At 35.5% G+C, this 25,430-nt stretch overlaps 2 protein-coding genes across 2 annotated transcripts; one reads left to right on the plus strand and one right to left on the minus strand.

The window, feature by feature from the left end:
* Positions 1 to 1,551: 1,551 nt before the first annotated feature.
* Positions 1,552 to 16,919, plus strand: LOC128865813 (leucine-rich repeat-containing protein 10). The gene is made up of 4 exons (XM_054106172.1): positions 1,552 to 2,757; positions 15,770 to 16,354; positions 16,430 to 16,618; positions 16,687 to 16,919. The coding sequence occupies exons 1-4, from the start codon at positions 2,578 to 2,580 to the stop codon at positions 16,738 to 16,740; spliced, it is 1,008 nt and encodes a 335-aa protein (XP_053962147.1). The 5' UTR covers positions 1,552 to 2,577; the 3' UTR covers positions 16,741 to 16,919.
* A 160-nt stretch (positions 16,920 to 17,079) lies between these two features.
* On the minus strand, positions 17,080 to 25,406 carry LOC128865814 (mitochondrial import inner membrane translocase subunit Tim10). Its single transcript, XM_054106173.1, has 2 exons — positions 25,255 to 25,406; positions 17,080 to 17,417 (listed from the first exon to the last, which is right to left on the minus strand). The coding sequence occupies exons 1-2, from the start codon at positions 25,403 to 25,405 to the stop codon at positions 17,290 to 17,292; spliced, it is 279 nt and encodes a 92-aa protein (XP_053962148.1). The 5' UTR covers position 25,406; the 3' UTR covers positions 17,080 to 17,289.
* Between the last annotated feature and the right edge of the window lie 24 nt (positions 25,407 to 25,430).

Below are 25,430 nucleotides of genomic sequence, written 5' to 3' on the forward strand. Positions count from 1 at the left end.
TAAAATTAATTTTGAATAGTTTAATATAAAATTGCATTAGCATTCTTTTTTCAAAATTAATGAATTAACATTTTATTAACCATTAGATATTCAAAATTAATATATTGACATTTTGTTTTATTAAAAATTAATGCATTATTTAATAGTTGTGTTTTCCACAGCTAATTTGTGATGAATTGTTCTTTTTAATTTTTTTTTAAATTAATTAAATGAAATAGTTTTCAGTGAGTAATCTGTTTTTATTTCATAGAAAAACAGAAAAGGGTCAGTTGGGTTATGAGTATGCCGTACGACTTCAAAGATTAAATAATATCAAGGTTGGGAAAGCATAGAAGGTTGCACATTTCGCTGCTCCTATACTTGACGCGCAGTAAATTTGCAAGAAAACAGATGTTGAGTCTACGTAGTTGTAGAGTTTAGTTGCATTCTTTTGTTTATAATCATCTTTTTTGTGCACATAACGTAACTTTTAATTTTTGCACAAAACTTTCTTATTTCAACAGTCTCTTCTTATTATACGTACACATATAAGTAGATTATCTACTTTTTCGTGCTTATCTCCCAATCCGTAATTAAAAAGCGAGATTAGCCATACAAATTTCTCTCCCGAAATCTGAGCTTATAATATAATCCTAGATTATTATCATACTTTTTTACATACAAGTCTGTGTTTTCTGTGTTATATACAATTATTTTTATGAATGTAAAGAGAAACGTCAAAATAAAAACAGGATTGTAGACATAATTCTAATAAAATTTTTGTTAGGTATTATTAACCTTGCATTCATATAACAGAAAAAAGCGTGTGTTCTTATTACTTATTGTAAAATGTAATATCGAATGTCGAATGTGTATTGCTGCCACAATTTTTTGAAACCTCAGTAAACGTCGTTTACGGACTTCCTCCAACTGTTTATTACTAGGAACTAATTGTGCAATTAAACCAACCAATTTCTATGAAGAAACAGTATTGTCAGCTGATTGTCATTTTTGCAGGTAATTTGCCATATGTGAACGGGTAGATTAATTTTGTGGATTTATTGCTAATTACTTCATATGTGAACGTACTTTTAGTTCCCTCCCACATCTCATCTACATTTACGTCACGGCAAAGTTTCACTGTCCCTAAACAAAGATTGACACACAACCATTGCTAAATCCATTTCTCGTATGTTTTTGAGGACTTAGGTATGCACATAAATACCTAAATGTCTACACAAGAGGAATTCATAGAAGGTGACTTCGTCAGAGTTACCTCAACATTTACATACTTGTATTTTGTTTTTGCAATTTGGTGGTTTGACTGTCAAAATTTCAATGAGAATGTAAACAAGCAAACAAGCCAACTACAAAGAAGCAGACCACACAAAAAAAACCGAAGCCTCCTTGTGTCGATTCGCCCACTTTCTACAACTATCTCAGTTCCTATTACATAGTATGTTACAAAAAACCGTTATATAGGCATGCGGTATTGAGAATCTTTCAGCATGTATGTACTATGTGATTCAACAGACTGCCAATTGTCTAATGTTAACCTCAAGATAACACGCAACTCTAACTCTAGCGACAACAATGCGTTACGAGTTAGTAGGGCACTTATTTATACTCTTAGAAGGCACAAAATGAGTTCTCGTACATGCTAGTATACCATTTCGTTATCGCAACTGTAGCTCGTCGATGTGATTTCTATCGTATGGCGCTGCAGCAACGTAAACACAACGCCGAGTTGTGTTGTGCTGCCTACGTGAGCCATGAAATTTCATACTTGCTACCACACCTGTGTAAGCAGTTGAAACGAACGCGTGTGTTAAACGCTCTGAAATTACATACTATATTTATTTAATTTAAGTGTTTGCCAAGTAAAATTAAAGCATGTGGAAATAATCGAATGGAAATTGTAGTGGAAACCCGAAAGCTTTGTATTTACAGTAAAAATGTAGGCCATCAAAAGCAAAGCGACAATCTCAAGAGAATAATGCAGGCACAAACGTAGCTGCATACATAAAATCATATATACATGCATACATGCATACATATATACATATTTGAACACTCGTTTGCCAATTTCGGTGCATAATTGTTGTTAGTATGCTCGCATAGTCAGTGCTTCATCGACCAGCTACTTCGTCGTCCGTTGCACTGCTTTCACCCGGCAAAGTTCGTTGTTGGCTAAAAATACGAGCCCCTGCTATCTGCTCGTACCTATCCAAAATACGAATTCCTTTCATAGTATTTTTTACAAAACTGTGTGCTGTGAATGTCGTGAGACATTTTAATAAAAATTAATGAAAATCATCAAAAAGTAGACGTGTGTGATTTGAATATTTTTCGAACGTAATCCGTATGCAAAAACAAAAACAAAACAAGAAGTTTTAGTGCGTCAAAATTGTCTACATAGAAAGTGAACAGCCGAAGCAAAACAAAATAAATTTATTTAAAAAAAGCCAAAAACAAACGCTAAAATAAAAGTTGCCACTAATTTACATAATCGAAATCCACGTGAAAAGCATATGAAATTTTGCTGGTGATTTTCTATTGTGCATATCGCGTTTGTGTCCAATTGTATTAGTAATCAACATGAATATGATATATCAGTTTTTCCGTCACAATCACGTCTTGGCCATATGCGAGGACGCAATTGACAATAAATCGTTTACGTTGAATTTGTCGCGTTTCGAGATGCCTGATGTACCTGATTTGGTGGAAAAGTGCCCCATTCTGCTGAAACTCTTCCTGAATCACAATCATTTGACCAAGGTACGTATGCGTACTGCTACAATAGGAAAACGTGAAGGTCAGCCAAAATGCAAGCGTCTTTGTGTTTATGAATTATATGTAGATATGCATGTCTATCTGTTCCCAGTGGGGAATTCGAACGGGTTATGACGTTATACGAGCACTTGTGTCGAAAAGTGTATTTAAGTATAAAATAATGTGTTAAATACATTTTTTTGTAAGTCAAATAAATATTTATTCATTCAAATAATTTTTTCATTAAATTTCGACCAGTTTCGGATACTTTTCTTCTTTTTCCTAATTTTAATTATTTTTTTATAAATAAACAGTTTTTCCATATTCAAATATCACACTAATCAAAGTATACAACTTTTTAAGAAAAATTAAAAAAAAAAAATTGTGTCTCAGTTTTATGCCCACCAAATTTTAGTATGTATAACAAAGTTGAAGTGAATGAAAATTTTCGTCGATTTTTTACCATTTTTTTCATTGACGGTGTTGTGAATTCCCTCCACATGACTAATGAATGAAATTTGTTTATTAGGTTAGGGGTAGTCAGAATTTTCAAAATTTTTTATTTTTTTGCATTTCCTTAAAGTATATAATAATATCTGAAAAATATTGTGTGAAAATTTCAAGGGAATCCGACAAATACTTCGTATTATTCAACAAGTAACTCGGTAATCGATAGCAACTTTAAATGCGTTTCTCTCAAAACTATGTTTTTTGAATTGGTGTTCACTGTAACTTAAAAACCGCTTGGTAGATTTCAATAAAATTTATACTGCTCTCGAAAAACATAAAAAACTCGTGCCTAATCGAACGATTTTACTCAAAATTTCGTTTTTTTTAACAATTAATTGTCGGTTTTTTTCTCAAAAATCTGAAAAATATTTCTTATTTGAAAACAAGCTCTATCATGCACAAGATTATCTATTAATATAACTAATTTCTCTTGTCCGATTGATTTTAAATGAATCTCCAAGCAGTTGTGATGATCACCGTAAGGAAATTCTGGAGAAATGGGCTCCACACAAATAGCGATAACTTTTACAATTGTTAATTTTTTTATTGAAATTGTGCTAAAGTCAAATCGAAACATGATGTTAATGCTATATTTTTATTTTTGTAAAATAAAGCAACTGACTGGAAAAAAAAATTATGGAAAATCGTAATTTTTTCGGGCCTCTGACTAAGCTTAACTCCTTATGTGTAGAAATACGCAATATCTTTATAGACCATAAACATTTTCGGATTTTTCTCTGGGTAATGGATGAAATCGAGTTTTCCTGAAAGTTTTTTGAAAAGTAATTTCTGAGTCAACTCAGTTTGTTAATTTTAAGCGTTTTTTTAATTTTGAAGTTGGTAGTCGTAGTTTGAAAAAATAAGTTTGATTTTAATGAAAATATTTTTGCCACAAGGAATTTGAATCTGCAATTTATTTTTAATAAAAACGGCGCGAGTGGGGGGATTGGGTGCAAGACATGAAAAAATTTATAAAATCATATCTAACTTACGAGATGTTCACTTTTTCTGGTTTCATACATTCACACCTCCACTATCCATTTTCCCCTCCGAACAGTGTTATTGGCGCGTATATCGTTTCCTAAGTGATTGGACCAGCTTCCCCTTCAATTTGTGACATCTTGATGTTTGTTGTTACACAGTTATATACCGCCTCGGTGCCGTAAATTAAGTTTTGAGATGCTTTTTCAAGGCGGAAATACACTCGGAGGCGACCGCAATTAGGAAAAACTTGTTTGCCATTTGCTGTCTCATGCTTACAACTGGCTTCGAACGCTGGCTAACCAAGTAAAAACCTCGCACAAATCGCCTCGGCTATCCCGCACTTCAGAACAACGTAAGTCCGATGTCTACTTCAAGGAACTCTATCGGTCAGGAACAATATCGGACACCTAGTACAAGAATGCTTAAGCTTTGGTGCAACTGAAAATAAACCAACTGGAGTATCTTCCTTAACTTAGATATTGTGATAGAGTCACGTGACATAGTTAATTGTCAAAATAAATCTTTATATCGCTTCAAAATTAAAAAATCATAGTTTTACTCATTTGTGCTTCTTTCCTTTGTGTGCTTAGATACTTTGAACACTGCAGCACTGTGTGTATAATGTGCCACAATTTATCTTCGCACCCTTTTCATATTTGTCACACCATTATTCTTTCCATATGTTCATTGCATCCTAACTAATAGCCATTTCACTCAGTTAGTTCCTTAAGAGTTTTTCTTTCTTTTTATACCTTCAACCTTAAACTGCCATATTGTTGGAAATCCCTGACATCCGATTATGTTTATCATCATTTTACTATATTAAAAAAAATTGAACTATTCGAAACTCTGAATATTCCCATTAGAAGAAGGAGGCGAATAGCCAAAAAGTGGAAAAATATTTGCTCCACCATTTATATTATATAAATATTATGTTCTCAAGAGATAAAGAGGTGTCAATTGATCACATTTTCTGTAATTCCAAAGGCCTGTGATAACTTGTTCTCTCAGTTCAATTTGTTATAACGACTATTCGTTCAAGGTCGTAATAATTAATTTTTTTAATAACTTTCACTTCTTGCCAGTGAATTGGAAATATGCGAATGTATTTTTGGTATAGAAATAGTCGCAAATAAATGGGCCAGCGGCCAAAATTTACAGATATCTACATTTTATATGAATAATTTAAGATGCACTCTACAAATCTACAGAGAAATCTCTATATTTTTGTAGGCACCACAGCCAATGACAGATCTTTGATCTTCATGGGATAGACAATTCTGTGCTACCGCAACGATTCTGGCTTATATCCGGCTAAAGGCTTAAATTTGAATGAATTTGAAAAGGTCGAGCCAAGGAGCACCAGGAGATTTGGTGGCTCCTAAACCACTCAGGCTAAAAAGCCCATTGTATTTAAAGCTCTGGGAAGGGGGTAGATAGTCAAGGAGGGAGGGAGAAAAGTATCATAGAAAGAGATAGGAAAGAATAGAGACAGAGGTAGAGATAGTTAGTCCTGTGAGAATTTTCCAGATTCTTTGGCAAATCTGTAAATATCCTCCAGTTTTAGAGAACGAATATTACTCATTCTCATGACATCGGAACCCAATACTCGTAGTCGCGCTCTAGCAAAGGCAGGACACTCACAGAGAAAGTGCTCAGTGCTATCCGCCTCCTCCAAGCATGACAGGCATACCGGGTCCTCGATGATTCCAATGGTGGTCATATGCTGACCCCATGGGTTGTGTCCTGTAATGATGCCGACCATCAACCGAATGTCTTTCCTTCTAAGTTTTAGTAGAAAGTTTGACAGTTTTCTGTTCGGACTTGTCACAAAACACTTTGCAGTTCTGCAGCGTTCTAGACCGGACCATCGCTCTTTATGTAGATTGCTTACATAATCGTTGATCCAGTTCTTGATTCCTGCGGGACTGATTCCGATTATTGGCTCTGGTCCCTGTGGGGGCACCGCTGATCCACGGTTGGCCAATTCGTCCGCAATTTCGTTTCCTTGAACACCGGAGTGTCCCGGAACCCATATAAGTACAAGCCTGTTTTGTCTTGCGACAGAATTAAGCTTCTTCTTACATTCTTGAACAATCTTTGAGGTTTGCTTCGCGTTCTCCAGGGCCTTCAATGCAACCTGACTGTCACTGGAGACTCCAATCTGTTTCCCGCTCCATCTCCTCTCGATTATCCATTCAGCTACTTTTAGGATGGCAAAAACTTCTGTTTGGAAAACAGTTGCCATTCCCCCCATAGCGTAGTGATACTTATTACTATCGTTTAAGTACCATCCGGCTCCAGACCCTATTTCAGTCTTAGACCCATCGGTAAAGAAAATATCCGTCAAACCTCCCTGCATGCCTCCTGGATTGCTCCATTGCTCACGCAAAGGCTTACTTTAATATTATTTCTTAATAGTTAGCACAACAGTGATATTATTCTTTAGTCAATATGAATGAGAGATATGCGCATTTCTACGATCGGTGGCCCCGAAAAAATAACAAATTAACAAATAATCAATATTTAAAGAGTAATTTTTCAACGATTATGCTTTTTTACTTTGGCTTTTTAACGAGCAAATTTTTCTTCTACATATTCTGCCATTCAGATTTGTAGACTAAGATTAGACCATTGTTTTTTGACAAATTTGTTTAAGTGTAAAAGAGGTTTGAGCAAGGTGAATCTATTAAAGGTGGTGTTGGTAAATCAGCTGATTGGCTGATTGGCGAATTAATTTATGTTTTCTACTTTCCAATGCTTTACCGTGACTATCAAACGTACAAAACATTGTTGTTGGTCTAGTGCCTCCACCTTTAATAAATGCGCCTTGGGTTTGAGCTACTAAAAATTTTCATACAGGGTAGGCTGGGCGTGTGTATACGCATATAAAGAAATATTGGCTGCATTTGGCTACCATTTGGCTGCCATTTTGTTGAGAAGGTCACGGTCAGCTGCTTACAGTGAAATGGAATTTGAACGGAAAGCAATGGAACGGAAATAGGAAATCATATAAATCAAATCATTATAGAAAATACAAAAGAATAAGTAATTAATGGATAATTAAAACTGAGTTGTATTCGATGACAATTCTCGTTTATTATATAGTACAAATATCCGAAGCCATTACAGATAAACGATACATTACATTTAGCAATATTTGGCTTGCAACTCAGCTACTTATAGCAAATTTATTATTCCGTAACAGGATTTTCATTGTAACTTGTCCACTGTTAAATAATATTTTTTAATCCCAACATTTTCTAGCGGTTGTTTGGGTAACTTTTAATGCCAGTTTACTTGTAAAGAATTGCTTCCTTAGCACTAAGGCCCATTATACAGCGGAAAACCCCATTTATGTGTGAAAATTTTCAGTCAGCCAGTTGTTACAACTTTCGATTTTTACTCATTTTTCTAAAAATATCACAGTCGTGTCTCATTTATTAAGAAATAACCACATCACACTATTCATGGGAATTAGCCATCGTTCAAGCTAACGGGTGTTATTTTTCGATACAGTACACCTGTTTTCAAATAAAAAAAATTAGTAAAATTGCCAATATTTAGCACGCAAACTTGACGGTATTTATTGTTTACTAGCAGACCCGGCAGACGCTTTCTTTTTTTTCGTTAATTCCTGAGGTCTATAGATGAACAAACTTGACGATTTTCCAACGCGAGAACACGAGTGATCAAGTTGAAAAAAAGCCAAGCGAATTGCGCCTGTATCGATGCACACCCAAGTATTGCAAAAAAAAAAATTAAAACCAAAGCTGTCTATGTTGCACTATGTTGACTATGAATTTAAAAGTCAGTTATGAACGTTATGAAAGGTCAGTTATATAGTTTTAAGAGAAATACCTTTAGAGATTTAAATACGCATTTTATTTATGATTCGACTCCAGCGCCACCTAGCCGCTAAATTTTCTATATAGTTTCCTTTGTTATTACTAATATGCGTTCCGAATATGAGTCAAATCGGCAGATAAATACGCATTTTAGTTGTAACTCAACTAGAGCGCCACCTAGCAATTAAAGTTTCAACCAAATTATTTCTATTAATATTAGCAATACGTATTCCAAATATGAGTCAAATAGGCCCATAAATACGCATTTTAGTTATAACTCGACTCCAGCGCCACCTGACGGCAAATTTTCTTCCAAGACTGCTTCCATTTCTATTGCTAAAACATATTCCAAAATGTTTTTGAGCGATGGAAATCTTTATTTCGACCTTTACGCGATCTAATACTTGTCTGTTTGTATACTGCAGCTGTCTAGTTCACAACTGTCAAATATGATTGACGCACGATGCCATTTGCAAAAAATACACAACTTCCGATTGGGTGAATAATTTTGCGCCACCTTGTAATAATATGACCTAGACAGCCAATTACCATTCTGCCCTCAGTGACCTATCCTCGTGCGAGCAATAGGAAATGCGTTGCTGGAGTGAAAAAATTCTCATAAAAGCTATTTGCCATTTAAGACGGTAAAAAAAGTGAAGGTTCCTCTATTTGTGGGATAACATCACGGCGTACATCACAAAGTGGAGTAGAAACTAAGTCTGTCCTTAGACTCCCATTCCTTTCAAACATCAGACGAAAATTTCACTTTTTGCATTGCCCTTGACTAAGAAACAGTTTTTTTCGTTCCTAGACGGTCATAAATAAAATATTAGTCTGTGATTAATGGAAAACGCTGATATGCTTTTCGAATAAAAAAAATTGAAAGTGAGATGAATTGATTATTAAGTGCAAACATAAATCCTCTTGCTACATAACACATGGGCTGAAAAGTGCGGGATCTAACACATAGATGGCACTAGTGTTATTGCATTCACCTCTTTTTCAGTTAGTACTAACCTTAAAATTACAGCTTTTAAAATTTCATGATATTCTATTATTAGTTCCTGAGTTATTGTGGTAAGAGTGACGATACTTTTGTTATTTTCGAAACAATGGATCAAAAGGAATTTCGTGTTTTAATTTTACATTGGTTTTTAATGGGGATAAATACCGTTTAAACGAAGCGATTGCTTGAAAAGTATTCTGGGGACTCATCGATAAGAAAACAAAAATAAAACGATGGTTTGCTGACTTCAAACGTGGCCGTAGAGACACCGATGATGCACAGCGCAGTGGACGTCCAGTGGAGACGGTAACACCAGAAAACATCAAATAAATCCACAAAATCGTTTTGAATGAACGAAAAGTGAAGTTGCGTGAGTTAGCTGACATCGTAAAGATATCAAAAATCGTGGTGGCTTTATATTGCATGAGCATTTGACTATGAGAAAGCTCTGTTCAAAGTGAGTGCCACGATTGCTCACTTTTTGTTTTTCATCAAGACAACGCATTGTGTCATAAGTCAATCAAAAAAATGGGAAAACTACATGAATTGAACTTCGAATTGCTCTCACATCCACCTGGTTCGCCAGATTTGGCTCCCAGTAACTGTTATTGGCTTCCAGTGATTGTTATTGGCTGCTGTTAAAAGACCAAAAAAAAAAATGCTCGTCGGTAAGAAATTTCGCTCGAATGAAGAGGTTATCGCTGAAACTGAGGCCTACTTTGAGGCTAAAGACAAATCGTTCTACAAAAGTGGTATTTAAATGTTAGAGCCGCGCTGGAATGATTGCGTTAATATTAATGGAAATTACGTTGATGAATAAAGTTAATTTTGAACACCAAAAAAGAAACTGTGTTTTTTGTTAGATGCCAAAAAAGGGGAGAAGGGCTATTTATTGGACCAACCCCATTTTTCGGCTTTAACAAAAATAATATAAAACAGGGAACCAAAAAATGGATCCAAACTAAAATCAGGAAACACTGGAACGGCACAAGCGGCCTTAATCACTCGAAAAAGTTTTTGAACTTCAATGCCAACAGAGCAAAATCTGCTCTAACCCTAGATAAAAAGGGCCTCAGATTACTCAGTGGAGCACTTACAGGTCACTTTGCCTGTTTTATTACGGCCACTTTAACACAATAGGATTATCTAGTACAAGATCATGTAGGTTCTGCTGTGATGAAGAGGAGTCTATGTAACACTTAATCACCAACTGCGAGGCATTAGGACATAGGAGACATATAATCCTGGGCTCGTACCTACTAGAGGAGGAATACCTACAATTGCTTTCCCCTAAGGAGCTGGTTCGATTCCTCGGTATACTAAATAATTATAATTAAGTAATTAGGTGCGTACAATAGATCAATCTGATCGCAGCGCATTAAGGCCTTAGCTTAACCCGTACAACAATTACCATTGCCATTGTTAGACGCGGGAATTTTCAGCCCACGTGTTATGCATACATACATGATAACTAAATGCTTATTTGCATGCCATTTGATAACGATAATTGTGTACTTAACCAACCCAAAGAAAAATAAAAAAAAAAGCAAAACCAAATGTGTTTGTCTTTGACATGCATTATCGCTAAAACTATTTAAAAATGAAAGTTGAAAGTAACTAAATACAACTAGTTTTATTCAATAAGTAGAAACAATTTGCAAAAATTCATTTTATTACCCAAAACTGAAGAGTTAAAAAAAATAAATAGTCTGTATATACATATAATATATACAAAAACATCCTCTTTTCGAGGACAAAAAAACACGCTCAATATCTATTCATTGAAAATAATGCAATAATTAGTGAATACTTTGTGTCGCTACTCTTGGCTGGCAGTCTTCTTGTCATAGAATGTACTAAGTGTTTTGTAGCGCCTGTTTTTCGAGTGGTATATTTTCCCATATATCCTGAAGAGCTACCTTAACCTAATTTTTACTATTTACATGGCGCTCACGTAACTTGGTCTCCAGGTGCTCGATGGGAATAAGGTCTGCACTCACGTACTTTTTGACGTGGTATATCAACCTTTCTTCAATTATTACGTGGAATATTTCGGATCGTTGCTCTGCACAAGCCAATAATCACTACTAATATCCAATTTTGCAGTAGATAGAGCCAAAGAATCGAACGCTGCAAAAGTCTAGTGGTGAACGTACAGAGCGAATCAAATTAGATACAACTTATATATGTATGTAAAGATTTGTTGGGTATTTGGCTGGGCTTCTGTTCCTATTTGTGATGTGCGTCTTGATGTTGTTCCAGAAATGTTCCAGTTTTATGCTGCCTCCAAACAGCAGATAGTTTTTATGAAAGGCTCTTTCGTGGCAGAAATGCACTCGGAGGTTTGTCGTTGCCCGCCGATATCGAATTCCATACTTCAATTCGGCATGTGTACTACACCTGAATTAAGGGGTTACATACGTCCAGCAGCGCCAAAAATGCGCTAAAAAAACTGTTTTTAGAAGGGATAACAATAGACCAATTTTATACATTGTTTATTAGTACTTACACTTTATAAAAAAATTTATTTTAACTTTTCTTTACAAAAATTAGTATTATATATAAAAAATCAGTCAGTTTTTTAATTTTCGAAAATTTTTTTAAATTTCGAAAAATTTTGCAATTTACAGCATTTTAAAAAAAGTAGACGTTTTACGTCATAAATGTCACACTTTAATTATGTTTATAAGTTTTTTAATAAAACTATCAAAAATCTAATCTATAGAGAAAACACTTTCGAATATTAAAAAAAAAATCGCATCAAAAAATATTCAAAACTCTATGAGTTATCATGCAGACCGTGCCGGAAAAAGTATGTAGTTTCGAGGAAAACGAGTTTAAAATTTGAGGTAGAGGAGCGCGCGGACCGCTCTCTACCTAGTTAATGGGCTGTAGAAGCTATAATATTGGGAATTTCCGCATTAATATTTCACCGTATATTCGTAAGATACTATACCTACTTTCGCAATATCGAAAAAAATCGATTTTTTGAAAATTTTGGACGTATGTAACCCCTTAAATTTCAGCTTAATGTCTGAATTATTTGAGTTTAATTTAAATAACAGGTGGCGCAAAATTAATCAATTATGGAAAGATTTATAATATTTGCAAATATCGTCCTACGGCAATCATATTTGACACTTGTGAGCTAGACAGCTGCAGCATATAAACAGACAAGCAATGGAGCACGTAAGGGTCGAAATAAAGATTTCCGTCATTCAAAATAATTTTTTTTTAGTAAAAAGTTGAATGGTTAGTTTTGCGCCACCCGATTAATTTTGCGCCGCCCTTTACAAAACTCGTTTGTCCATATTGAAAATCCCCATACCCTCATTTGCGGGCCTTATTGGAACATTATCTTGATAAGTAATATTTTTAGACAATTAAAAATACAAACAAAATACAGAGGCACAATAGTGGCATGTGCTTAAAGAATTTGGCATTCAAATTTGTCTATGATTTATTACATAATAAAAATATTTTATGAGATTATTTGACTAAGTTGAGTAATCAATTGTTCGCTTAATCAATTGTGCAATTTCCCAAGATTATTTTACTCGAAACTATAATAACATACTTAAAGAATTTTAAAATTTATTGAAATGAAGTATTACATTCTTCAGTGCGTAAAATTTCAGCTCTATATAAAAATAATAAAAGTTTAACTAAAAAGTAATATTTATGTTTCAAAGGCCGGCTATGAAAAAAGGGAGCAAAGACAGCTATTTTGATTATTAAGTTTGGTTCATGAATTTCATTTCATCTTCATTTTATTTTATTAAATCTTACAAACCAGATGTACAAAGTGAAGCTTATACTTAAACGTAAGACTTAAAAGTACTTATATATTATATTTCAGTTCTATTTCGTTTCATTTAGTCTATGACATGACCGGTATGTCTTACAGAAAAATGTAAATGTAATAAAATGTAAATGTTAATAACATCAGAGAATTTCATTAACATTCTCTGGTAACATCTCCCATTAAACGGCTATTGAAACTAACAGTTCAGAGCGGCGATAGAGCATGAGAAAGTTAAATGGCTGTTGGAAACATGGCACATGGAAATAAAATGGATTATGAACACGAAGAGGTTTGTTGGGTATATTAAAACTGATCAGCTCGAGAAGTTTAGAACAGTCAATGGAACCACTGATTACATATTAAACAAACATAAGAGACTGGAATATCCTCTGTTTTCAAATGTCTTTAAACTAATTAAGATACAGCGTGAGGGAAGAAGGAAGTTGCTCTTCTCCCTTGCACACTTGCTATTCTAGTAGCACGGCAATTATAGGTCGGATTCCGCATAATAGAGGGATTTTGAACGAATTAAAGAGTTGTAGAGAAACTTTCTGGTATTCGGATCTTTGAAATCCTTTCAGTAGCGGTTCAAAAATTCTAGTTAACTGTGAACCTTTGGAAGGACATAACATACATGAGTTTTGAACGTAAGACGTTTATTCAGCACAACTCCAAGATCAATCAAATTGTTTACTGAAATAACTTGGGGTTTAGAGACAATATAACACGATTACCGAACCTCAAAAGATCTAGAAATAAATATATGAGTCCATTTGTTAATACTCAACGATAGTTTATTCCTGCGACTTCAATCGACAAAAGTGCAAGAGATGAATGTCGGTCTGACAGGTTATATTAAGAAAGAACTTCAAATTATCTCCATAAAGTAGAAATTTCGAATTTTTGAAATAGCAACCAATGTCATTAATATAAAGAATGAATAAAATTGGACATGATTACTACCTTGTGGAACACCTAAAGACGCTGTAAAAGAGAACGACTTGCAATTTTCTATTTCAACAAATATTAACTTGTTCGAAATATAACATTTTAGCCAAGCCAAAAAAACGACATTAACGCGTTAATTCATATACAAAATATTGACGAAACGCGTGTTCAACTCGGCGTCTATTCAAAACTGCCGCATCTGGAGATTGGAAAACACGCCCGTGTTCATTACAAAACCAATGCATCCTCAGACAGTTTGGTTCGGTGTCATCATTGACCCATTTGGCCAATGGTGAGCGCTACAGAGGCACTACAAACGATTTTTTGTAGCCGAAAATGTAAGACAGTAGCAGGATGGCGCGCCGTGCCACACAACGCATGCCACAACATGCTATCAGCCGTCTCGGCTATGTCAAATGGCCTCGTCGGAGCTGTGATTTGCTGCCGTTCAACTTTTTTATGGGGTGTCATGGAGAACTGATTTTATGCGAATAATCCATTAACGATTCAGGCTCTTATTACAATTATCGAACAAACCATTCGTGAGCTAAAACCAGAAAGCGCCACAAAGGCATTGAAAAACTGGGTTAACAGGTTGCGCTACTGCGAAGCTAACAGAGGCAGCTACATAAATGAAATCTCGATACCATAAATAATGGAATATACAGAAAAAAAAAATTTTTTTTAATTTCTATGCAATTACTAACCGCTCCTGTAGAGGCTTTTGCCGTCATTAATCGCAAATCACTAGGTGTGAAACAACTCTCGATCCACCCCATTTGTGTCTCAAGGTCCGAAATGTCATAAGATGGCCGCATCCATCCCAGAAATTGCGCATTACTGAAGGGGGGATTCCCATTCCCCGGCTTAAAAAAATCGATTTTTTTTTTGACCGATTCTTGTTTATTATACTTTCAAAGATCTCTGTGCAAAATTTCATGACAAAATTCGTTAAATTGACGAAGTTATGCGTGATCAATGAACTCGGCGCGCTCCATAATACTGAGAAAGCGCGCGAGCAATAGCCGAGCCTTAATGCAACGGAAGAAGCTCGAATTTTACGTCGGGGTCAGTAAATGGTACAAAATCAATTTTTTGAAGAGGAAGGGGGAATACTATATGGTCCTGGAATAGCTGATTAACACGAAAATGCTGTGGGTCTTAAATATATACCTTTTTTCAGATAAATATTTGAATGCGTTTTTCTCAAAACAGCATTTTTCTATACGGCCGCCATGATATCTCGAGAACTATTCGGTCGATTGCTGTCAATTTTGACACGAATCTCGAAATAATATCTGTCTCTATCATAAACTACGGAAAATAAGATACATGCATGACTTTTTTTTATAAATAAAAATCCGAGGAAAAAATGTGTGAACAAAACAAACTTTGTCTTTCAACCCTCGCAGTTATATTAATTTTCGAAAAAAAAATATTTCAATAGCTCATACTGAAACTATACGAGTATTCATAAGGAGTAAAATGCCATTTGAATTTTTCCTTTCAGACAACCTGGAGCTGAGTTATTGTGGCAGCCAGCGACCAGGAATTTTCATAGAAATTTCACCTCGAGCGTTGTCAAAGCCACAATTTTCCAGAAAATCGACCAAAAATTTAAATTGATTTTATATAATGCATAATAAATATGGCTGTAAATTTTCCAAAAGATTCAACTGATAGTTTTCCCAATAAAAATTCGTAAAAAACCGTATTTTTTGGCGTTTGAAATGGGAATCCCCCCTGAAGTAGAGTTCGCCATAGGGGGATATTCTTCAGCCTTTAGATTGAACATGGCTCTGCTTATGGCTTTAATGAAACCCATGCCGTTCTACTACATATAGAATTATTTTCTGTACTTTATTGGATTACTTTATTTTTAATTATTCCTAATATTCATCTTCTTTCTTCTTACAGTTGCCACCCATTATTGCCAATTTGTCACGCCTGCAGGTATTAACTTTGGACTACAATCGACTCGATGCTTTTCCCATGATTATTTGCCAGTTGACAAACCTGCGTATACTTAATCTTAGTTGTAATCAAATAGCTAAACTGCCACCAGAAATTGGTAATCTTACACAATTGGAAACATTTTGGTGCAATAATACGGGCCTTCTGGAAATTCCCGAAGAGATCGGCAACTGCTACCGGCTGGAGACGATGGGAGCACGTGGCAATAAACTGAAACATTTACCGGACAGTATGGGCCAGCTAACGAATCTGCGTTGGCTGACATTTGAATCGAATGAATTGACTAATGTACCCACCACAATGGACACACTCGTCAAATTGGTACATTTGAATTTCAAAAATAATCACCTCACCAGCGTACCCGCTTGTCTGCGACATATGCGTAAGCTGCAATACGTATTTCTGAATAATAATCGCATAGAGACAATGCCGGCGACGGAAGATCTCTTCAGCACACGTTTTGTGCGCTTGCTCAATCTCAGTGAGAATCCAATTTGCGATGAGGAAGAGGCACGCCGACAACTGAGGGTGAGTTTTAGCAGGGAAGACTACAAGTGGAAATGGTTTATGTTAAAAATTGTTTATTTTAATTTCTTTTTACAGGAACATTTGCATGTGCAGTGCGAAGAACGGCTGGACGGAGCGGAGCAGCAACGTTTGACAATGCGCGGCAACGAGCAGAGTGAGGACGATGAGGATGACGAGGGTGATGCAAACTCCGATTGGGAGAATAGTATAGAGACTAGTGATTTAGACACAACAGATGAGAGTGGACCAGAAAATGACTTAGAGGTAAATTTGTGAAATAATTGGAAACTAATTTGTAAATGAATTAACTTTTTAATTTTTCGTTTTTGCAGGATATTTCCGTACTTATACCTGAACTTTCACGTTACATAACAAACTTCAATTGAATCGATTCGCTCCTGACTTAAGCTAAGATTTCGTTGTTGTTGTTGCAACAGCTTAAACATTTCCCATTAAAGTTTTTAGGAGTGACAGTCCGTGGCCAGTTATAAATCCGGGTCATTCTTCCGGTAACATAAACCGACTGTCGCGGGTTCATCTTGTTCTGCGCATATACACATACACACATACATATATTTATTCAAACTTAATGTTGGTATTGAAATTATGTGATAACTTCCAATTTTATGAAATTATACAAAAAGTGAGGTTTTATTTTATTTTAAAAAACAAAAATGGTTTTTTATTGAACTAGTAAGAAGAGTACGGTTAGTACTCGTATGAAATGCATTTACAACATTTATAATATATTCCCATATTCTCACTTTGCACAGCAAAACGTTGTAACGGTAACAAAAGAAAATCGGAAATCGGAAAAATGATAAATGTAGTCGGCATGTGAAAGGAGCAAGCTTAAAACTAACTTATTAAAAAATATTTATTTATTTCTTATGAATTGGTTTTGTAGCCTGAGTTGTTGTGGGTCTTTTTGTGGATTAACCAGACATCTTTTTCATTAGCTCCTCATCCTGTATGGACATGGCGGTTAGTTTTTTGCCAATTTTCTCATGAATATCCAGGTATTTGGCCACGCAGCGGTCAATGCAAACCATTTCGCCTTTACCTGCAAGGGAAAAATAAAAGCCATGAAAAAATCTGTATAGAAAAATGACTGAGTATTCAATAAAATACAGTGTAACCTCTCCTATCGGACTCTATTAGCCGGACACCACCCTTGAGCGGACTTTTTTTCTATATCGGATCGGAAGAAGTTACGCTCTTTTGAGTGGACACCTCTCTTGGGCGGACAAAAGCTGACCGACTGTGAGTGTCCATCCAAGAGCGGTTTCACTGTATGCTATTTTAGGGGCGATGGATTTAAAAGGTTAAAAAAAAATATCAAAATGTGAAAAAATGATAAAGCAATTTTGTGTCCTTATTAAAAAAAAAAAAAAATTTGGCAAGCGTTTGAAAATATTCCCACCTTAACACTAGCCAATATGTGTTTCCTTTTATTATATAATACAAAAAAATTAAAATGTATGATTTATTATTTTATTGTTATTTGAAAATATTAATTACACTGTGTGACAAAAAAAAAAAAATAAATATACTTTTATGGAGACCTAGCACAACTTGTGGCTATAGAAAAACTAAAAAAAATGGTATAGGAGAAATTTCCAATACACCCCCAAAATCTCATTTTATGGCCATAAAACCGTTTTTCAGTAGGTTGATGTGAAGAACCACTCCTAACTTCGCCAATTTCCATCCGATTTCAAATTTGTTGTTTTTGTTCGAAAGAACAAAAACAAGCCTTTTTGACAGTGTGTTGACAATTTTTCTGAAATTACAACTGACGAGACTGTAGACGGAAGTATTTTGAATTTTTTTATTTTTTCTCTATTTTTTCAACTTTGACATAATTTTTACGATATTATCCGATATTGAGGACTTTTTTAGTACCCTACTGTTATAGTAAATTTAATTTTGCGTCAAATGAGCTATATTTGACTGTAATTGAGTTAAAATTAATAGAGTTGTGTGGGTTTTAAGATTTTTTCTTTTTTTTTACTACGAGATTTGGTATGCGTTCCGAAGCATGAAAATGATAACAAGTGTCATTATAAACACATAATATTCTCATTCACATTCTCTTCATCAGTTTTGAATTCTTCTCTGTAAGAAATTCGATCATCATCATTCATCTAAAGTCGTCATCAACTAAATTCCATTGTTTAAATCGAGAAGCGAGCGTTTCAGATTGTCTTCCCGATAGAAGTAAATCACGAGAAAGATCCTGAAAATCTGAATTTGATACAAGTCTGAAGACTTAGAACCAGACGGAAAGTGTTCTTCATCATCAGGTTTATTGTTATCAGTTTGATCATCATCAGCAATGAATTGAACTTCTTTCAGTTCCTGCAGTTGAGTCAATCATATCGTCCAAGACTACGGGGTTCTTAACAGTTGCAACATCAGCATACTTTACGTGCTTTCGAGCTTTATAATGATGACCGTTTACGTCCGTTTTATAAAAATAACAATCATCTGGTTTATGATAAGGCTGATGATGCCACATCATCGGAGAATATTGAGAAATTCGACTTTTCTGGCAACGTTTTGATTTGTATCTCTTGAATTTCAATGAAACAAACAATAAAACTTTGACGTTTTAATAAGGTTAAATTATAATAACAGACTTCTTTTGTTAATCAATGTACAGTGTGAACTTTGGTACACTTGGGAGCCTTTTCATATTTGTATTGGAAAAAAAAAGTGCTATAATATGTCAGATATTTTCGTAAGTTCTAATCAGTTCTGTTGTATGCAGTACAGTGTACTCTTATGTATACATATACATTCCAATAAATATTACGTATCTATAATAACGCATCAAAACACGTCCTTATTCCCATTTAGCGTAAGCTATACCTACATACCAAATTAGTAAAAAAAAAACATAAAATCTTAAAACTCACACAACTCTATTAATTTTAACTCAATTACAGTCAAATATAGCTCATTTGACGCAAAATTAAATTTACTATAACAGTAGGGTGCTAAAAAAAATCCTCAATATCGGATAATATCGTAAAAATTATGTCAAAGTTGAAAAAATAGAGAAAAAATAAAAAAATTCCAAATACTTCCGCCTACAGTCTCGTCATTTGTCATTTCAGAAAAATTGTCAACACACTGTCAAAAAGGCTTGTTTTTGTTCTTTCGAACTAAAAAAGCAAATTCGAAATCCGATGGAAATTGGCGAAGTTAGGAGTTATTCTTCACATCAACCTACTGAAAAACGGTTTTATGGCCATAAAATGAGATTTTGGGGGTGTATTGGAAATTTCTCCTATACCATTTTTCTTAGTTTTACTATACCTACAAGTTGTGCTAGGTCTCCATAAAAGTATAATTTCACTGTCGCACAGTGTTATGTATTAGAAAAAATTAAAAATTTGTTTTGAAAAAACAATTATTTCATAACCGGCTGCGGTAAGAGTAGGTATACGTGATACACCGGTACGGTTAGTGTTAATATAGAAATATAATATTTTTTTTTACTTTACAGAACGAAAAAGCTGAGTACAAATTTAACCAGAGCAAGGATAAGTTTAGTTGGGCGATTTTAAATACTTGTACGAGGGCGTTTCAATAAGTACCCGTGTTTGATGATAGAGGGCGTTCCTGAGGGAAGTTGGTATTAGCATTGTGTGCTGCCATCTATCAAACGACGGTGAAACAAATTTCAGACTGCTTGATAGGTTAGTTTGGATTTGGCAGCTATTCAAGTAAGACGTGTTTCGCGATTTTCGCTAAGATGGAAAAAGATCAGTACCGTTCGGTAATTCGCTTTTTGTTTTTGGATGGAAAAAAATGCGAGGAGATAAAAGTAAAGTTGGATGCTGTCTATGGGGACGCTTCGCCATCTATGACCATGGTTAGATATTGCTTCAACGAATTTAAAGGTACGCGAACATCCGTTTTAGATGAGGAGCGACCAGGACGCCTGGCAGACGTGGTTACCGAGGAAATCATTAAAAAAGTCTACAACATGATTCTCATTGATCGACGAACGAAAATGTGTGAAGTAACAGAGGCCATAGGTGTGCCGACGAACGGCAATTAATATTTTACATTATAAGTTGGCGATGAAAAAGTTGTGGCGCGATTGCTCTCGGTGAACAACAAGCGGATGCGGCTGTTAACTTCGAAGCAGTGTTTGGAGCAATTTAAGCGAGATCCGAAGGAATTTTTGCGTTGAGTTGTTACCGAGTCGAGTCGAGTTGTCACACCAGAAACTAAGCAACAATCAAAACAATGGATTTTTCCCGGTGAATCTGCTCCAAAGAAGGCGAAGATAGTCCCATCGGCTGGAAAGGTCATGGCCAAGATTTTTTGGGATGCGAACGGAGTCATCGCCATGGAAGTTTTAGAAAAAGGGAAAACTATCACTGGACTACAGTAAGTTATTGGACCGATTTCACAAAAAATTAAAGGAGACACGGCCGTATTTGGCGAAAAAGAAGACGCTGTTTCACCACGATAACGCAACAGCACATCCATCCGGAGTTGTCGCCGCCAAACTGCATGCATTTCGTTATGAATTGCTGTCACACCCCCGCATTCACCCGAACTGGCGCCCTGCGATTTTTCTTGTTCCCTAACATGAACAAATGGCCCGCGAGAAAAAAATGTAGTTTAAACGAGGATCACCAAACCATATTTTTTGAAGGGGTTAAAAAAATGGCCGGAGCGTTGGGAGAAGTGGGACTATGTTGGAAAAATATATTTTTTTTAAGTGGTGTTTTCATTTCTAACACGGGTACTTATTGAATCCCCCTCGTATTGTCGTTAGTTTTCGTTTAAATCAATATTTTTTAGTTAAGGTTATACATCAAAATCCGTAAAAAATTCGAGTTGGTAAAAATATGAGATAAAGTCTTTCTATATTGTACCAACGATATGTTTTTTAAGAAAGTGAATATATTTAGTACCAAAAGGTGAAAAAAGCGGTCGACGTAAACGACTGGGTTCGAGTGTGAAAAAAAAGAAATATAATCTATATATATAAATGTGAAAATCTGTCCCTATATTCGCTTAAAACTCGAGAACGGCTGAACGGATTTATCTTATCTTGGTCTTGAATTATTCGTGGAGGTCTGGGGAAGGTGTAAAAGGTGAGAAAAAATCGAATAATTGCCGGGAAAATGGTCAAAACGTTGATAAGTGCTTTGATACGGGGTAATTTTCATACCTATTGATGACTAGGGTCTCGAAATATATGCCAAAACGTGGACCCGTCGTGTCTTTAAACCGAATTAAACCAAACTTACACACATTGTTAAGGAGGTATTGAAGATGGTTTCCGTATAGTTTGGATACCTATTGGTAGATACGGTCTCGAGATATAGGTCAAAACGTGGACCCGGGTAACCTGGGGATGTGTATGTACAATATGGGTATCAAATGGAAGCTGTTGGTGAATGCTTTAGTTCAGAGTATTTCCATCCGCTCCGTGACTAGGGTCTCGAGATAGAGACCAAAACGTGGACCCTAGAATATGTTTGTACAATATGGATATCAAATGAAAGCTGTGGTTAAGTGCTTTAATACGGGTTAATTTTCATACCTATTGATGACTAGGGTCTCGAAATATATGCCAAAACGTGGACCCGCCGTGTCTTTAAACCGAATTAAACCGAACTTACACACATTGTTAAGTAGGTATTGAAGATGGTTTCCGTATAGTTTGAATACCTATTGGTAGATAGGGTCTCGAGATATAGGTCAAAACGTGGACCCGGGTAACCTTCGGACGTGTATGTACAATATGGGTAGCAAATGGAAGCTGTTGATGATTTCTATAGTATAGAGTATTTTTAATACCGTTCCGTGACTAGGGTCTCGGGATATAGGCCAAAACGTGGACCCGGGTAACCCTAGGATATGTTTGTACAATATGGATATCAAATGGAAGCTGTTGGTGAATGCTTTAGTACAGAGTATTTTTCATGTCGCTCCGTGACTGGGGTCTCGAGATATAGCTCAAAACGTGGACCCGGGTAACCTTTGGTTGTGTATGTACAATATGGGTATCAAATGAAAGCTGTTGATAAGTACTTTAATACGGGGTCATTTTCATACCTATTGATCACTAAGGTCTCGAAATATATGCCAAAACGTGGACCCGCCGTGTCTTTGCACCGAATTAAACCAAACTTACACACATTGTTAAATAAGTATTGAAAATGGGTTTCGTAAAGTTTGGTTGTAATTCGGAACACCGGCAACGCGTACAGCGTTCTTTGAACCAGCCATAATGTCGTTTACTTTTTTAACGCTTGGGGCGGAACTGAACTGTCAAATTGACAGTGTGAGTTACAATGTGTCAATATTTCTTTCAGATTTGGACGCCATAAGGAGAAGACGTAAGTGCAAAGTGTAAACATTTTTTGTGAATTTTTTTGGAGTGGATTTTGGAACAGTGAGTAATTTCTTACGAAATTTGAGAGTTTAATGTGAAATCCGAATGTTCAAATGAAATTATGTTTTGTGGATTTATTTTTTCGGTTCATTTGCGATAAGCTACGATACACCATGAGTGAAAAAAAGGTAAAAAAAAAAATGAAAAAACAAAAGAAATTGTTAAAGGATGCAAGAGAAGAGCACGAAAAAAAGCGTAACTTTGATGAAAAAATCAATAGTCTTATCATGCAAATTGTCACCAATTTTCAGAAGCAAAGAGATGATTTAAGAAAATCACAACAAAATAAAATAATCCTGACCATGTGGACTTGGGCTTTTAAACACATATGCATCGAAAATATAATCCACAAAATTGAAAAAAAACATGTTTTAAAATCTCAGAATACCATAATTACAATCATGTTTATTACAGTACAAATGCCAAGACAATCACGTAATCATATTGGTCGTTCGACAAATAATAATAGGCGCATGAGAAATGCCCGGAATAACGCGACATCAGAAGAACGTCAAGAACAAAATGAAGTAGTCAAACGATTGATGAATAATGCTATCCAAGCAACTATTTTAATTGGCAAATTCAAGAATGAAGACGTTCTAATACCCAGAATTCCTATGATTCCACCTGAATTGCCATTTGAATTCAAGCGTTTGCAACTGCCCATTCGTTTAGCATTTGCAATAACTATCAATAAATCACAAGGGTGAACTTTAGAAATATGCGGGATGAATTTACAAGAACCAGTATTCACTCATGGTCAACTATGCGTTGGCTGTTCACGTGTTGGGAAGCCAACAACATTATATATTTACTCAAAAGCAAATAGAAAAACAAAAAATATTGTTTATGCCAAAGCGCTTGAATAAAGAATAAAGAAATAAATAATATGAAAACCATATCTTTTCTGTTCTAAACCATATCTATTCTATTTTAGTGTGCCCAGCGAAGCGGGCCGGGTTTGCTAGTAAAAAATATAAAAAAGTTGTTTTCCAATAGCGGTCGCCTTTCGGCAGGCGATGGCAAGCCTCGGAGTGTATTTCTGCCATGAAAAAACCCCTCATAAAAACCATCTGCCGTTCGGAGGCATAAAGTTTTAGGTCCCAAGAATTATTATTATAGAGCCATTACTTTTATTGTAAGTCTAGATACATATGTAATGCGCATACATAAATCCATAATTTGTTATCTGTTATGATCTTTCAAAATATTTCGTCTAACAATTTTTGGACTAATCGAATCAGGCATATTTTTGACTTTTTTTCAATTTTTTCGGTATCCAATGAAAGTAAATCATTTTCATTTTTATTTACTGTTTGCTGGTGGAAATAATGCCTAAGGCTGCCTCAATCTCACTGTACTCGTATGTCACATGGCGTCTGATTTCGGTATATCCTCACAAAATTCGTTAATGATGGAAGGATGCTTGCGATTGAACTCGTTATAAGAGTGATGCTCGGTGGCAAAAAGGGTCTTTATCCTAAGTTTAAGGACTTGATTAATTTGGGTAAGTTAATTACTTTCGCTCTTACTCAAGCTCTTCGCCTATAGGTGACATTTTATCTTCCAGAGCAAAGTTCAGGAGCAACTGTTTTGTTCTGCTCCTAGCTACGTTTCGGTGCTGCAAGTAGATAAGATTCTTTAAGAGGTTTGCAGTTCGACCTCATGGTCTTTTGTGCCCTCTACTCATCACAGTACTTCATTCAGACCCAGTTCCCTTATTAAACTTAGGATGGAGCTGGGCTGGATTGAGCGTATGTGCCTTTCTTCTGACTGCAGTTGCCCAAGATGTCTCAACTTTCTCCGAGCTATAGCGCTGCATTCCAGGAGAAGGTGCATTGGAGTCTCCTGAGATTGGTCGATTTGATTGGCATAAAACACAACAGTCCGTTGACCAATTCTCGAATCACTGCTACTAGCTCAGATCAATAGTAACAAAAATAATTTGAAGTGCTCTCTGTAGTCTGAGTTCATCTTCCGGTTTTCGTTGGGATCTGATTTGTTTGTGTTGTTGTTTTTGTGACAGTATAAAACAATGATAAACATTTGGCGTATACTTTTGGAGTGATAGAGTTCAGCGCATATTTTTAAATCCAAACTGTTTCGGCCATGTATGTGTTAAAGTCGTGTGGATTAGTTTATCCGTAGTATGGCCAGATGACTAAGCATCAAATTGGATATAACATCGACAATAATTCATGCTTTTACCCTCGCGATTTAGCATATGACCACCGCAACGTGATTGAGAACAAAGAAAAATATGTATTTTCCTATGGAAGAGCAGAATATCATATAACTATGAAAACCAGCTTAGGTGTGGTAGTGCTTCTCGAGACGTTCTGGAAATATACGGTCTAATTGGGCAAAACATAAAATAATACTCCTCTCCTTGCAATTAAATAATTCTAACTTAATAGAAGTGTATATTTAACATGGATTTAATTAAAAACATAACTTGGTCGTTACTTACCCAATTCAGCTTCGCCGTAGCGTGGTGGGATGCATTTTTTGTGGCAAGCATTTGTCATGCGGTTATATAAGTCAGACATCATTTCGATTTCCATTTCTTGCATGAGCTGTAGTTTAGCTTGGTCGGCTTGACTTATCTGTGGCATGGCCATTTTGTATGTTGTGCTTTATGTTCAC

This window comes from Anastrepha ludens, chromosome 6 (assembly GCF_028408465.1).
Source record: "Anastrepha ludens isolate Willacy chromosome 6, idAnaLude1.1, whole genome shotgun sequence".
Taxonomy (NCBI): Eukaryota; Metazoa; Arthropoda; class Insecta; order Diptera; family Tephritidae; genus Anastrepha; species Anastrepha ludens.

Coding starts and splice junctions, on each gene's coding strand:
- LOC128865813 (XM_054106172.1), top strand. CDS start 2,578: ATGAATATGATATATCAGTTTTTCCGTCACAATCACGTCTTGGCCATA. Junction 16,355..16,429: donor AGGCACGCCGACAACTGAGG/GTGAGTTTTAGC, acceptor TTCTTTTTACAG/GAACATTTGCATGTGCAGTG. Junction 16,619..16,686: donor GACCAGAAAATGACTTAGAG/GTAAATTTGTGA, acceptor TCGTTTTTGCAG/GATATTTCCGTACTTATACC.
- LOC128865814 (XM_054106173.1), bottom strand. CDS start 25,405: ATGGCCATGCCACAGATAAGTCAAGCCGACCAAGCTAAACTACAGCTC. Junction 17,418..25,254: donor CTACGGCGAAGCTGAATTGG/GTAAGTAACGAC, acceptor TTTCCCTTGCAG/GTAAAGGCGAAATGGTTTGC.